Raw genomic sequence first — 15,522 nt, 5'->3', positions numbered from 1 at the left:
CTGTTGATTCATTAGCATAATTTACATATTCACATTATCCTGACTTTTTCCTCTAACAAGTTTGTCCATGACAGATGCATCCCATAATTCATTTCCGTTCATATCCACAACTCATCAGCCTGGGGATTTAGTCACATTTTTCAACAAAGAAAACACTGCAAGTCCACCAAATTGTAAGCATTAAAGCAAAAAAAGAGCACTTCCACCCCATATATAAAACGCTTTCTATACTAAACCACCTCCACACACTGGCATAATTTATAGCAACTCACACTTTGTTTTAAATGCAGCCCACTATATTTGTGAAAAGGAATGCTGACGGAGGGCCATGTGACTCCTCTGGAGCTAGACCAGGGATAGGAATGCTGGGACTGTTAAACATGCTTATGGACCACAGAGCTCTGCTGGGTATCTCTGTGTTAATAGAGGAGCATGACTTCATGTAGTGGTTGCCTGCTTTGCTCGGTTCCTCCTGCACTCATGAGATTCACAACCTCTTCATCTCATCTGGAATATTGTTTCAGCTGAGCACGGAGCCCCGTCCGGGCCCTGGGTCCAAAGTAGCATTTACTATCCAGCTTCCCTTTACACTCACAATGATGTGTGGGATCATGTGTGTGTCTGTGTAAGATTGTTCATAGGTCCCCAGGACCAATGAACTCAGCAAGTTTTCCTAACCAGAGAATTTCATGGCCAAACAAAGTGTGGGTTTTGTCCAGTCAGCCCACAGACTGTACTCTCAGCACGAGGGGGAGACAGAAATGGATACCTGGGGGTATGAGTAACTCTCCCAGCCCCACATGTACTTTGGGTCATTTCCACAACCCTGGAACAACCCTGTCTTGTTTGTGAGGCCCCTATCCTAAATACAAATATAAATAACAGAACATTTAATGCCCCAGAGAAATGTACATTGGTCTTTCAAATAGTGTCTTATATACAATGCTTTTACACTCTCTCTTTCTGTTTTCCTGTCCCACCTCCCTTTTCCTTTCTCTGTGAAAGATGACAGATTTGTGGCTGAAGTGAATGCGTAACAGCACTCCCACTTGTGTGCTGGCATTAGTTACTCTAAAGCCTGAAGTGGTGTGTGAGTGTGTGTGTGTTGTGCATCAAAGGCTGAGTAAAAAACTAGCGGAAATGAGACAGAGCACACGAGAATGAGAATGAGAATGTGAAAATAAGAGAAAGTGAGTGAATGAGGGGAAGAGAGAAATGTCACTGGAATATTTGCTGTTAGGGCTATCTTCATCTGCTCCAGTTATAATAGAAGAAGAAAAAAGAAAAAAGAAACAAGAAAAAAAAACAAGCACACGCACACAAACCCTGACCCTGATGTCCTTCAGACACACTAACTGAGCATGTTATATAAATAATGAAAATGGTATGTCTTTTGATGTACTTTTAGTGTTGACTGACACAAGCATCTCTGTTATTATTGCCCATAGCTAAGCAATGAGAGTATATAAGACAATGTTGCCTACCAGACTATAGATAGACAGATAGACAGACACATAACACCCTAGAATCATTACAGAAAGCTTTGCAACAGAAAGCGCTGAAAATGTAATATATGAAAATAAATGTTATATATCTATTATCTCTGTTAAACCAACATTCAGATAATGTGGCTTAATATATATTCTTCAACAGCAGAACTGTAGCCAGACCCAGAGCTTCATGTTGTTCTATTCACACATTCAAATTGCATTGATCTATTCAATTGGAATCCAAGTACTCTTCCGGGTAGGATGAAAACAAGCATGGGTAGGACATATACTCAGGTGGCTGGTTATTTTAGCATTTGCTATGAATATTTCATTAAGTGTGATATTGTATATCTAAGGTGTTCTCCTCTCCCAGACAAAGAAGCCAACATTTCCAAAGAAGAATAAAATTGCATTCTCATACTGCTTTCATCAATCAGAGTCCAAAGAGTCGCAGGCACTCCTGAGAACACACACACACACACACACACACACACACACACACACACACACACACACACACACACACACACACACACACACACACACACACACACACACACACACACACACACACACACACACACACACACACACACACACACACACACACACACACACACACACACACACACACACACACACACACACACACACACACACACACACATACACACACACAGAGAAGATTCAAGAGGGGGGTAAAGAGGGTGGCAGTTTAAGAGAGACAGAGAGTTGGTAAATGGCACAAGATAGGCTGATCAATATGGACCACAAAGCAACCTGTGACATAAACAGGTGGTTCCTGTTGTCGAGTATAGGGTCAAACTAGTTTCAATGCTATGGGGTATAGACAAACAAGACAGTGGGGTTGGGAAAAAAACAAATATGACATGTAATATTGTAGTATTGTAACCTAATGTAACTGATTGTATTTTATTTGGGATAAATAAATTAACTAATTAATTAATTTACTGATCCACTGGTTTTGATTTACGTATGGGGAAAGAACAAAAAAAAAACAAAAAAACAAATCAGACTTTGGTCCCTTAATCGCATAAAGGTTTTAGGGGACTATTTGGCTTTGCGTGTGGATAGGATGAGGCAGGCAAACAAAATGCTTTGTCCTTTTTATTTCTGTTATCCTCCTATGTGTTTACGGTACAACTGATATCAGAGGAATCGGGTTGAATCCATTATCAAAAAAACAGCATCCTCAAAAACCTGTTGCAGGAAGAGCAAATACTGCCAAATGCTGCTTGACAATACAAGAGGATAAGAGGAATTTTAAAGTTGACATGATATGTAGGAGCAAGAAAACAAACAAACAGAAGAGAACAGAGAAAAAGTGTCAGTCAAAGCCTGAACAGACACATTGTGGCTATAGATCCAGCAGCCTTAACTGCTTTTAGAGAAAGTCTAGTATGGAGCAAAAATACCTAGGATAATGATGATAATAATAATAATAATAATGAATAATAAAAAAGACAATTATTTAGAGACAAACGTAACTTCTTTGGAAGGAAGAACAAAAAACAGATCTGGAGGCTCTTGGGTGGGTGTTAGGGGACGCAGATGATATGGAATGCTGATAACTTACACAGATTCTGAGCTGTCTTGGCATCCAGAATTCGCAGCTCTTTTGCTTTTTTCTTGAATTGTGTCATCCTGTCATCTGTTTCTTCCACGTCCTTTTTCACTGAAAGCAAAGAGACACAACCAGAGGGAAATATTAATTATCAAAACCAGTAAACGCATCTGCTCAATTTTTCAGGAAAAATAGAAAATGAGTAGATGTTCAGATGTTACCAAATTTCATACATCAAGCATAAACAGAATGACTGCATATTGTTATAGGTATTCTGGGTGATTCATAGTTGCTTGCTGAGAGGTTGAAGATAAATAAAATACATTAAAAAAATATTTATGTGACTAGAGATGGATATTCAAGCCATTTCACGCTACTTTTATGTTTTGGGCCCCTGTTGACTGTTGTATGGACAAAACAGCTGAAACTTTCTTCAGGATATTATTTGTGTTATACAAAGAAAGTCATACGAGTTTGGAATGACATGTGGGTGAGTAAAAGATAACAGAATTCACAGATTAAATGCTTCTAAGCCTTAAGTAAGAGGAAAAGTGGTAGTAGTGGCCGCCACTAATAAAAAGTAACAAGACCTAAGCAAACATTGTTTCAGATTCCTTTATATTAGATATGGTCTTGTCATACGGCTAACCAAAATGAAAAGCATGACTCCTGTGCTTTGGACCACACTTTATATGAGCTCACACTTTATATGAAAATTACATATGCTCCTCTCTCTATAGGGTAATTATACATATGGCACCCCGATAACAGATCCTGGATGGAAAGCATAAGGACACAGAAACTCTAGATCATGGCAGATGTGTCACAATTAAACCGAGATACTGATGCATGCCAGACTTCCCTTTTATAGCATGACATAAAAAAACTGAGGAAGGGAGGGATGAGAAGAGAAGAGAAAAAAAGGAGGTAGGAGAAAATGGAAAGGAAGAGAGAGAGACAGGTGAGATAGAAAAACAGACAGAGAGAAAGACGTCTAGAGTCGATGTGCTTAAAGAGACCATCAGCGCGTGACTGCGGCACCACTCACGTATATAGAAGGAAGATTTCTCTGGCCTGCTATTGACAAACACAGGGCCTGCTCTGTCAACGGCTCAGAGCCATGGAGATAATTGTGTAATATCTGTAATCCTAAGGAGCAGCAGGAACGCCAGCTTTGAACAGCCCTAAACCAACGTTGATTCTTTATGTGTGTGTCTGGTATTCCAGGGACTGGATTCCTTAGAGCTCTACTTGATGATAACCTCACCCTGAGTGACATAACATGTCAGCAAATTCCTCGGCCAAACCATTGTCACAGTCAACTACCAACTAACTAAATTACAGAGCAATCAAGGCCGTAGCTCTGGGACCCACCCGGGGGAGAGAGAAGGAGAGAGAAAGAGAGAGAGATTCTGGGTAATACTCAGGTGAAAACAAAGACAGAAGAAGTCTAGGTTTGGCAGATTGCTTGTGGGAGTAGGAGCGCACCTCAGCGCTAATCATCACAACTCCGCTATTTATTTAAGCCCAAGATGGAAGTCTCCCAGGAAATCGCATACAAACAAGCCTCTCCCAAGAAATCTGCATATGTGAAGGAGCTATCAAAGCAAGAGCATCTCCTAAGCAGGTGGATTTACTGCTGGCTACAGGCCCTGTGCTGTGTCAATAGCACTGTGGTACTGATGCATGTCGGTTTTGGATTGAAAGTGATGGTGACTCTACAGAGCATGTTAACAGAGTTTGATCTTCTGAAAGTTTAACTTATTTCTTTATTTGTTTATTTTTGGTGCTAAAAGCTCAGGTGTGCTTCAACGGAATGGATAGTAATTAATTTGTACGAGCATCGTATCGCCTTAACAGGTGACAGGATTTGCAATTCCAAAAGTTATTCATTTGAATTAAATAAATTTCACAAGCTGATCACAGCACTATGGATTAATGGTCTACTTGAGAAGAAGAAAGTTTTAGTGTGACTTTTAATACAACCTTTCTCTGCTTTCTTGCTGGTAGGGTGTCTCAAAATGTCTCACAATGATGACAGCATGGGTCCACATCCACAACAGGGAGTATGTATGTATGGATGGATGGATAGATGGACGAACGGTCCATAATGGCATGGGGTCAAACGATCTGAAGGCTTCAAGGAGTGGCAGGTAGGTTTCAACTCAAGAGAGTCAGCAGTGCACGCTGTGTGTTTCACTAAAACAACTTAAATCTGACAAACCTGAAGACCAGAGAAAATAAAATATCAGGAAACAGGGCTCCCGAAGGATCTTAATTTTTTAGGGGAAGGGCTGCAGGTGAGGGAACAGCTTTCAGCCATATTGTGGCGCTTAAGATACCCCCACCACCCCCTCAGGCGCATTGTCACACCCTTCCACCAGCTGGCTCTTCCACCTGGGTAGCCCACGCTCTCAGCAGGATGTTCTCAACACATCCTCAGGCTCTTCAGCTGTTGAGATCCGAAGCCCGCCAGGCCTGCGCCTTCTCAGTCCAATGCTGGATTAATGAGAAACAGACACAGCTCAGCCCATCGCTACTTCCGCTTAAGATGGAAAAGGTGGGCAGTTTGGGAGGCTTTGTTTTGTATTTACAGTAGGCCAACTGATTCAATTACACTCCTTTCTAAATATTTCTGACAGAGTTTTTATCTGCTGGCTTGCACTATTCTGCAGTTTTACAGGAAGTGAGAACTTGATGAACCGGATGACTAGACAAGAGCAGAATGCATCAGTGTTTCTAACAGAAATAATTAGTGCACAATGAGATACAGTTCCACCCTCTATCCATCGCTGAAGATGGGAGCATGACTTTGCAATCCCTCCAAGAGACTAAAACTGCTCCTTCACATGCTGAGCATTTGTTTTTGTTTTTTTGGTGCAAATGCAAATCACCACCACAGACGAATATCAAAAAACAAAGAGCTTAACTGCTTCCCCAAAACACCATAATGAAGTGCTGGAGAAATAAACGTTTCTTTGTAAGTTTTGTGTTAAATACAGTAAAAAAAGTAAGCTCGCCTTGCAGCATTACAAAAATACAGGCAGTGTCTGTGCATAATAAAACCACATTTATACAAATAAATTTAAGATGATCCAAAACATCTTGCGTACATGTACGACATAAGTAACTTGAATTAATACAAGAAAAATCTAATAAATAATTGAATAATGGGCCAGCCATTGATGAAGAAGCCAGTTTGTTTGTTTTTTCTTATAAACTGACTGTGAAGGACTGATTATGTTCAGGGTGTTTCAACGCAATACAAACAGCAGTGATGCTTCAGTAATGTGATCCATTAGAAGGAAAACACAAAGTCGAGAGGTATTCAGGGGGAAGGTGGTTTCAAAATGTTAGTAAAACATTAGCAGTACATGATTACTCCAGCCAATGTAATCACATACATGTGTGTTGGGTCCACATACATTGTTATATGTGGATGAGAGAATAGCTCTTGGAGGCAACGAGGGGTGAAATGCAATAGCAATAATATAACTTACAATAAGAAAAGCAATAAAAAAGGCAACAGAAAAACACACTCAAGTTCACACAAGCCCTTTCTGTGATTTTTGGACAGAGGGCAGCCCATGGGAGCTCCTCATTTCCAAAGTTCTTCACATTTGGGCGTAGAGATTGTTTACTGGACTTGAATCATTCTGCTGGGAGCCGTCCATGTGATATCTCCCCCCAGGCTGCCAAAGCCTTGAGCATTAGCAAGCTAAACACTACCACATGTTCGCTTCCGGACCGAAATGATTCACACAAGAGCAGTCATGGAGACATAAAGCTAGAGATGTTGAACGGAGGACTGAAAACACTGATGACAGGTCCTCTTAAAATGTGTTCAATGTCCCTGCAACGAATCAGATGAAGCAGACAATGTGGAGTCTGACTGTCTGGGCTGGGAAGTGCATTGTCGGAATGCACAATCTGACTGGAATAATATGACTCATCTACCTCTGCAAAACTGACTGTCCAAACTTGAACAATGCCAATCAATACGAGACGATTTCTTTCAGGAAGTAAGTCAAGCCTGAGTGAAAAAATACTTCAACAATTAGAGTATGGTAAAAAGGAAAGTTCACACAATAATGAACATTTTGTCATCATTTACTCATGCCCACGCTGTCTAAAACCAGGAGTTAAGATGTTTTAAACTATTTTTGCCCATGCAATGGATGTCAGTGGGGTAAAAAAATAAAAAGTTGGACTTAAAACAGATTTGTTTTTTAATATATTGCTCACATAAGAAAATGTTTTTCCGAGTCTTCCGAGTGTAAAAGAAAGATTTTGATTTTGTAATTTCTTCACATCCTCAGCCAGATCTACAAGGCATCCAAAACACACAATAGAGGTTAGAAAACACTATTCTATTGGAGAATTACAGCTGTGACTATTTCTGCCAGTGACTAAGGCTAAAGAGAGGTCTCTTTCTCAACCCTGCAACCAATTTATTGCCTGGATACAAGCCCACCACGCCGTTCCCACCATCTAGCCTCTTGAATGCATGCTCACACTCTCAAAAAAAAGAAATACTTCAGGGACAAACCTGAAATGGTTTATTTTTCTTTCATCCAAGTGAACCTGCATTGATCGGATAAGGGCGATCAATAAGAAAAAAACGCACACAAATTGATTCTGAGCGCAGCATAACGAAGATTCTGGCATCGAGTGTTTAACGTATGCTCTAAATTAGGGGTGGAGATTTTGTGGTGGAACAGCTGAGTGCATTTTGATGATGCAGTTTGAAAAATTAGCATATGAAGCTATTCGTTTTTATTAGTGCAGCGATTTGAGCTGTTCTAACTCAAGTATCCGTGAGATTGTTGATGTCAAACAGGTCTATGGGCCATAAATACAAAGGAAGCTGTCTGAATGAGTATAATTCAGCCTCTCTCTGACGGCTTTCTGATGTCAGGTTATTAGGAGGTATCTTTCCTATAATGACTTACCCCTTTCCTCAGTCTTGACCTTCACAGTGCTGGGGAGCTCAGGCAAAGCTGTCTCGCCTCAAGGTGAATAGCACAGAAAATAAAATAAAACTGCTGGGGGAGAGGGCTGTGCTCTCCCATCCATGCAATTATCATCATCTTTAACGATAACAAGGGAAAAGGGTGAGGTTAGCGCTGATGATAATTGTGATGGGGCGGCAGGTAAAGCTTGATTCCCTCTGAGGGGGATGTGATATGCCTGAGAGACTTTCAAAGCATGACCAGGTGCAGGGGTCACTAATACACTCCCGATTCTCACCCTGGGTTCTCCTGGTAGCCTGTGGAGACTAAGTGGAGAAGAGGCTAGAAAGGTCACAGCCTGACCCAAATAACAACTCGCTCTCTAACAGTTTCATTATGAGTGAGAGACACACTGAGACTGAGAAACTAACAGCTGGACTTGGATAAAAGCTCAGGAGGATAGTCAAGCCCGGTTCCTCCTCCTCATGTCAGAAAACTTTTGTTTAGCAACCTCTGTGGTTGTGGGAAACACAAAGTGCAGCTATCTGTGAGCAAACATACTCACGCCATGAAGCATCTGATGGATTTAGGCCAAATGACAAAGCAATGTTGTAACCTCCACTTAATTATAGCAAGTGATTTTTGTGGCATTCTAAGAGGGACTTGCTCAAGCATGGCTGCTTTTTTTGGGGGTTTGGAGCTCACTTAGCACACACATTCATACGGTAATCTAGCAGAGCAGCACTAACAGCTCTCTCCTGTAGTATGGAGCTGCAGCGTGCGAAGCTGATAATAGGTTATCTCTCGTATTAAATTTGCACGATCACATTTGTGTGAAATGAAAACAGGCTTCTATGAAAGACGATGGATCGTACTGACATTACGCCTTATCGCAAGGTCATTTGTGAGAATGCATATCACCTGGATTTAACAAAGAGGAAGTGCTGAAATAATGAGGGAGGGGAATACATCATGTCTTAGAGATGATCTGGGTGGTGTGAATATGAATGGGTTGTGGTTCTAAGCAGCAGTATTAGTACCAAGACCCAAAAATGTCTTTCATTTCTGGCTAGGCAGCTCAAAAGCGCAAAGAGTGTGGGAAGAGTCACTGTTAACTGGCCGCTAAGGGCTTTACAGCCATACCCTTTGGATTCAGGCTCTCGTCCAATGAGCTACGAAAATAGATGGTTGGTTTAAGGGTTAGTTTGACCAATTACATTTAACTGACTTTCATTCTGTATTGAAAGCACATCCCGAGGCATACACACAAATGGTTTATTTCTAGTGTCTAGAAATAATCTATTACCTAACACAACAACAGTCCATCTTGTTGTAGTGTGTTTTATTACATAAAACTCTCACTGACCTTTCCCAGAGTGCACCTCTAAAGAAAATAAGAAACTATTTAGTACCACATTAAAATGAAGCTCAGTTTGTTAGCATTAGTATAATCATATCACAAATATCATGAACTAACTATATGACACTATTGCTCAATGCAAATTAATGTATATTTATAATTCATTGACTAACAGTAATTTATACTACCGTAATATATTGTTTACATTTTAAATTAAATCTGCAAAAGTGAAAAGACACCTTAATGAATAAATGCTGTAAAGTAGTCTTCTTTGAAGTTTCATACAGCATCTACAGGCAACATAAAATGGCATAGAACCTCACTGTAAACAGAAAAATCCAACAGCTCCTGCGGTCATATGGCCTAAAAATGTCCTGAATGTTGCAATGTAAAATAACTGTTATATATCTTAATATGTTTTTTATTTATTATATAAAAGTTATTTATTCTTGTGATGGCAAATCTAAATTTTCAGCAGTCATTACTCCAGTCTTCAGTGTCACATGCTCCATCAGAAATTATTATAAAATGCTGATTTGGTGCTCAGGAAATATTTCTTATAATTGTCAATGTTGAAAACAATAGTATTGCTAAATATTGTGAAAATAGAGATACATTGTTTTATTTTTTTTCAGGATTCTTTGATTAATAGAAAGTTCAAAATAACATATTTGAAATTGAAATCCTTTGTAACATTATAATGCATTCTTGATGATTAATTTAAATTTCTTAAAAAAAAAATAATAATAATATTATGGAACCTAAACTTTTTAATTGTAACATGCTATAACATGTTTACTGTGCCTGGCCCCATCTGTGTCAAGCTGAACTATAGTTAGTCATACAGAACCTCATGAACAGGACCACTGCTGGACACATGGTCTCTGATGACTCCCTGTGGTCAGGGACTGGGTGTTGAGGTTGTGTGGTTGTGTTTGTCTTCTCTGAGGAGATATGTGGCCTTGAGATCAACCACTATGCTGTGTTGGTAGTTGTAAGTCTAGCTGGTAAGGCTTTCAAAGAATAGTTTGATCATTTGAAGGGTGGGAGGGAGAAAAGAGTCATTGCATTAAATAAGAAACTGTTGAGAACTGTTTTTTTATTTAACTTTAACTTTTTTTATTCAACATGTGGCTGGGTATTATTCTTTCTATCTTGAAGGTTAACCAATTTTATACAATTTGTCTGCCATGGTGTGAAGAGGAGTTTTGAAATACTTCACGTGTTGTGCATGCATGCAAATGTTAAAGTTTGCCTGTGGGATAACAGTAAACAATAAGTTAAATAAAATGACTTTTTCATTAAGACAGCTTGGAATTATGTGTGTTAGTGTGAGACAGTGCTTTCTGTCAGAATCAAATCCAGAGCAGGTACGAACAGTGTAATTGTAAGTCTTCACAATCCCGCCAAAAGCAGTTGCAGTACAAATTCATGCATTGCCGCTCTTCACAGACATACGGATTCACTTGTCAAGAGTAAACAATTCCTGACAGGCATTGAACATTTGTGTGTGGTTTCATAAAGGTTTTCATAGTTCCCTCCACGTGACTAATCCTAAGTCAGCTCACGTCCAACATGAACAGGTGACACGCCAAAGCAGACGCAGACTGATTAAAAACACTACACCACAGAAAGACAAGTCCCTAGTCATGAATTGCATCCAAATACACCCTCTGTACTCATTTCACCTCATTGAGAGAAACCAGGTTGATTATGAGTGTCTGTGCTCATCTGTTTCATTATACGCAGTAGATCAAAGAGCCGGGACAGTTGCACGGTGATCAGGGGAGGGGAGGTGGAAGATGAGGGCAGGAGGAACAGAACCCACTATAAAAACATTTTCATGTGAGGAAGAGCCAGGGATCGCAGCCCTAAGAATTCAGGAGAGCAGCTTGTTGTTTTTGAAAGCCCTCCATTGGCTCGGGCTCACGCTGCATGAGATGACCCCGGTCCAGATGCTCAGGGTGGTCAGAGGTGCAGCAGACTTGAGTTATTTTATCACAAAACTTCTTCTGGTTACATGATAACCCTTCCCAGCAATGGAGAATTATAGAAAAGAACAATGTGTGTGGATGCAGAAGCAGAAATTATGGTAAACAGGAAGTCCCTATACAGATAAAGTGTCTATGAGCACAGCTTTTGAGAAAGCGCTCTTCCCTAACAGCCAATTATTTCTGATCTGCCTTCCTAAAAAGCCGGACCCCTCTGTTACATCCTTTAGACTCCATCTTTGATTACAGCCCTCAATGTTTGCTTTAATGACAAAAGCTAGTCAAGCATAATGAGTTATAATGATAGAGCTTGGGGTGAGTATACATTCTGGTAGCGGCTTTGTGTGCCATCTCAGGTTTGACTCAGATAGTGATTACTGGGCTGACAGGACTTTAAAGTGTAAGCTGTGACCTGCTTCACTTTGGAATTAGTGTGTCCACGCATACAGCGTCCAAACCGTGCGCTCAAATGCTTCCCCGGCAGGCTGGATTATGAGATGTTTATGGGACCTGCTGTTACCCGCTGTCTGGATTACTCAGGGATTGGATTGTGTATAAACTATGCCAGTAAATGTAGTTATGAGGCTTTACGCTTATAACTTCCTGCACTTGTTTGTTTTGTAAAAGAGTAGCTTGAGAGCACAGAGAGATAGACGGGCACTTTTACAGTATCCGTGAAAGATAAGCCCTTCAGCAGACAATGGCAGTTTTTTAATCAAACTTATACTGCTGGGTTTAATAGCAATATATATATATATATATATATATATATATATATATATATATATATATATATATATATATATATATATATATATAAATATTTTGGCATTTAAATAGTATATGAGTAGTGCTTGCCTGTGTAAAACTCACCGCCCATAAGGAACCCACAAGGTTTATTTTATGTTCACCAGTGTTGTTATAGTAAACGGTAACGCTTTAGATTACAGCCCGGAAAGTACTGCGTAATTACAATGAAATTACAGTGTAACTTTCGGTAATTACAGTGTACCTATAAAGTACTTATGTGTAAGTATAGGGGAACAATATGTAAAGTCTTGGGAATAAAGGGGTAACAACCAGGAAAATACTGCGTAATTAAAACTAAATTACAGTGTAACTTTCGGTAATTACAGTGTACCTATAAAGTACGTACGTGTAAGTATATAGGGGAACAATGTAAAGTTTTGGAATAAAGGGGTAACAACCAGGAAAAAAAATAAATTATTTAGGCAAATTATTTATACTGTAAGTATTTTAGAACTACGGGGTACTTATACTATAATACAATCTTACTTTTGGGAGCAATTTAGCGAGTAGGCTACATACACCTTTTTGTAATAATAGTGTATACAAATACATAAAGGCTTTTTTCAAATTACGGGGTAGCCTATATATCAGTGCATTTATAAAGTAGGCTAATTTGTTTTTATTGCAAAGGTGCACTGATTAAGTTGTTTCAAGGCAAGTAAAACTATTGCAATTTTTTTTTTTTTTAAATGCTGGGGAAATATACTCTTGTTTCTTGTAGTTACAGGGTAAGTATGACATTGCGGGCCGTAAATTAAAGTGGTGCTTCTTACCCTCTTGTTTCTTGTAGTTACAGGGTAAGTATGACATTGCGGGCCGTAAATTAAAGTGGTGCTTCTTACCCTCTTGTTTCATGTAGTTACAGGGTAAGTACAATAAAAACACATGTAAACACACAATCTGATATCACTTGGAAAACTTTATTTGAAAAACAACTTATTTCAAAAAAGGACTTTATTCCTTTTTTAAAATCAACTTTTCATTTCAAATACTAAAGTCCTGACAGAAAGTATACATTTTTGCATGGCTTCCTACTTCCTCCTCCTCCTCTGGTTCCTCTTCTTCTTTTTCTATCATTCCACTGATTAGCCTAATCTTAAGAATGAGTCTTTTGCTATTCTGTATTATGTATTAAAAGAAAATACAGTACACCCAGAAATGTTCTCGTAATTTACTCATCTTTTCGCTACCGACCAACTGTCACCAGCGTCCAGCGAGTGCATGAGAGTCGGCTTGGCTTCGTGTTTGGTGAAGCTTCACGCGTTCATTACGTTCTCGCGGGAGTTAGATGTGAAACTCGCGTGAGAACTGCCATCTCTGTTCTTCTGTATTGTTTGTTTTTCATTATTATTATGTGTTATTGTTTGTATTTTGTTGTGAGCATTAATAAAAAATAAAAAAATAAAAAAATCGACATTCGGTTTCTCGGCGCGCTTACGTCACGCGTGTCAAGCGTGAACTCAACCCTCTCATGCACGCACAAGTGACAGTTGGTCGGAACGGAAGCGATAGTCTTTAAAATGTTTAAATATTTGGTATTTTTCTTACAAACACTTATCGTCTCACTTCAGAAGACATTGATTCATTTATTGGGGTCGTATGGATTACTTTAGTTATTGCTGTATGTGCTGTTTGATGTCAACTTTTAGGAACACATGGGCTTGCATTATGCATTCACAGAGATTATATATTTTTCTAAAAAAAAAAAATTGTGTTAATCTGAAGAAGGAAATTCATATACATCTCGGATGACATGAGGGTAAAAGATGAGTAAATGGTGAGGACATTTCTGTACTGTATTTTCTTTTAACACATAATACAGAATAGCAAGAGACATGGGATTCCTTCTTAAGATTTATCAGTGGAAAGAAAGAAGAAGAGGAACAAGAAGAGGAGGAAACCAAGCAAGAGAAAGTGTTGTAAATCCGTTTTAAAATAAGTTGTTTTTCAAATAAAGTTTTCCAAGTGATATCAGATTGTGTGTATACATGTGTTTTTATTGTACTTACCCTGTAACTACATGAAACAAGAGGGTAAGAAGCACCACTTTAATTTACGGCCCGCAATGTCATACTTACACTGTAACTACAAGAAACAAGAGGGTAAGAAGCACCACTTTAATTTACGGCCCGCAATGTCATACTTACACTGTAACTACAAGAAACAAGAGGGTAAGAAGCACCACTTTAATTTACGGCCCGCAATGTCATACTTACCCTGTTACACTACATGAAACAAGAGTATATTTCCCCAGCATTTAAAAAAAAAAAAAAAAGTTGCAATAGTTTTACTTGCCTTGAAACAACTTAATCAGTGCACCTTTGCAATAAAAACAAATTAGCCTACTTTATAAATGCACTGATATATAGGCTACCCCGTAATTTGAAAAAAGCCTTGTATTTGTATACACTATTATTACAAAAAGGTGCAGTGTATGTAGCCTACTCGCTAAATTGCTCCCAAAATTAAGATTGTATTATAGTATAAGTACCCCGTAGTTCTAAAATACTTAATAATTTGCCTAAATTTATTTTTTTTTTTTCTGGTTGTTACCCCTTTATTCCAAAACTTTAAATTGTTTCCCTATATACTTACACGTACGTACTTTATAGGTACACTGTAATTACCGAAAGTTACACTGTAATTTAGTTTTAATTACGCAGTATTTTCCTGGTTGTTACCCCTTTATTCCCAAGACTTTACATATTGTTCCCCTATACTTACACATAAGTACTTTATAGGTACACTGTAATTACCGAAAGTTACACTGTAATTTAGTTTTAATTACGCAGTATTTTCCTGGTTGTTACCCCTTTATTCCCAAGACTTTACATATTGTTCCCCTATACTTACACATAAGTACTTTATAGGTACACTGTAATTACCGAAAGTTACACTGTAATTTAGTTTTAATTACGCAGTATTTTCCTGGTTGTTACCCCTTTATTCCCAAGACTTTACATATTGTTCCCCTATACTTACACATAAGTACTTTATAGGTACACTGTAATTACCGAAAGTTACACTGTAATTTCATTGTAATTACGCAGTACTTTCCGGGCTGTAATCTAAAGTGTTACCGTAAACTAAAACTAATTAAATCATTAAAAATAAATTACCATTAACTAAAATATTAATAGTATGTTGTATGTTATACATGTGTAAATAATCCAAAAACAACAATAATGTCCACAGCGTCTTACATTATGCTATGATGTTGCCATTTCCAATTGGTTGCTAGCATGCTTTGGGTAGATGCTAGAATGTTTCTTAGTAGCCAAGACAAAAAACTTTTTTTACTTGTTTTATAGTCCCCCAGACAAAAAAAAAAAAA

General features: G+C 38.6%; 1 protein-coding gene across 12 annotated transcripts in view; it reads right to left on the bottom strand.

The window, feature by feature from the left end:
* diaph2 (diaphanous-related formin 2) overlaps positions 1 to 15,522 on the bottom strand; it is a 471,667-nt gene that overhangs the window by 180,873 nt on the left and 275,272 nt on the right. For all 12 annotated transcript variants that reach the window (XM_079630046.1, XM_079630050.1, XM_079630044.1 and 9 more), the window contains one exon: positions 3,088 to 3,186. In XM_079630046.1, the coding sequence (XP_079486172.1) occupies positions 3,088 to 3,186 (99 nt within the window). The remainder of the gene's footprint in view (positions 1 to 3,087; positions 3,187 to 15,522) is intronic.

Source organism: Phoxinus phoxinus, assembly GCF_949152265.1.
Source record: "Phoxinus phoxinus genome assembly, chromosome: 12".
In the NCBI taxonomy this organism is placed as follows: Eukaryota; Metazoa; Chordata; class Actinopteri; order Cypriniformes; family Leuciscidae; genus Phoxinus; species Phoxinus phoxinus.
The sequence above is the reverse complement of the archived record's forward strand: the minus strand, read 5'-3'. Positions and strand labels throughout refer to the sequence as shown.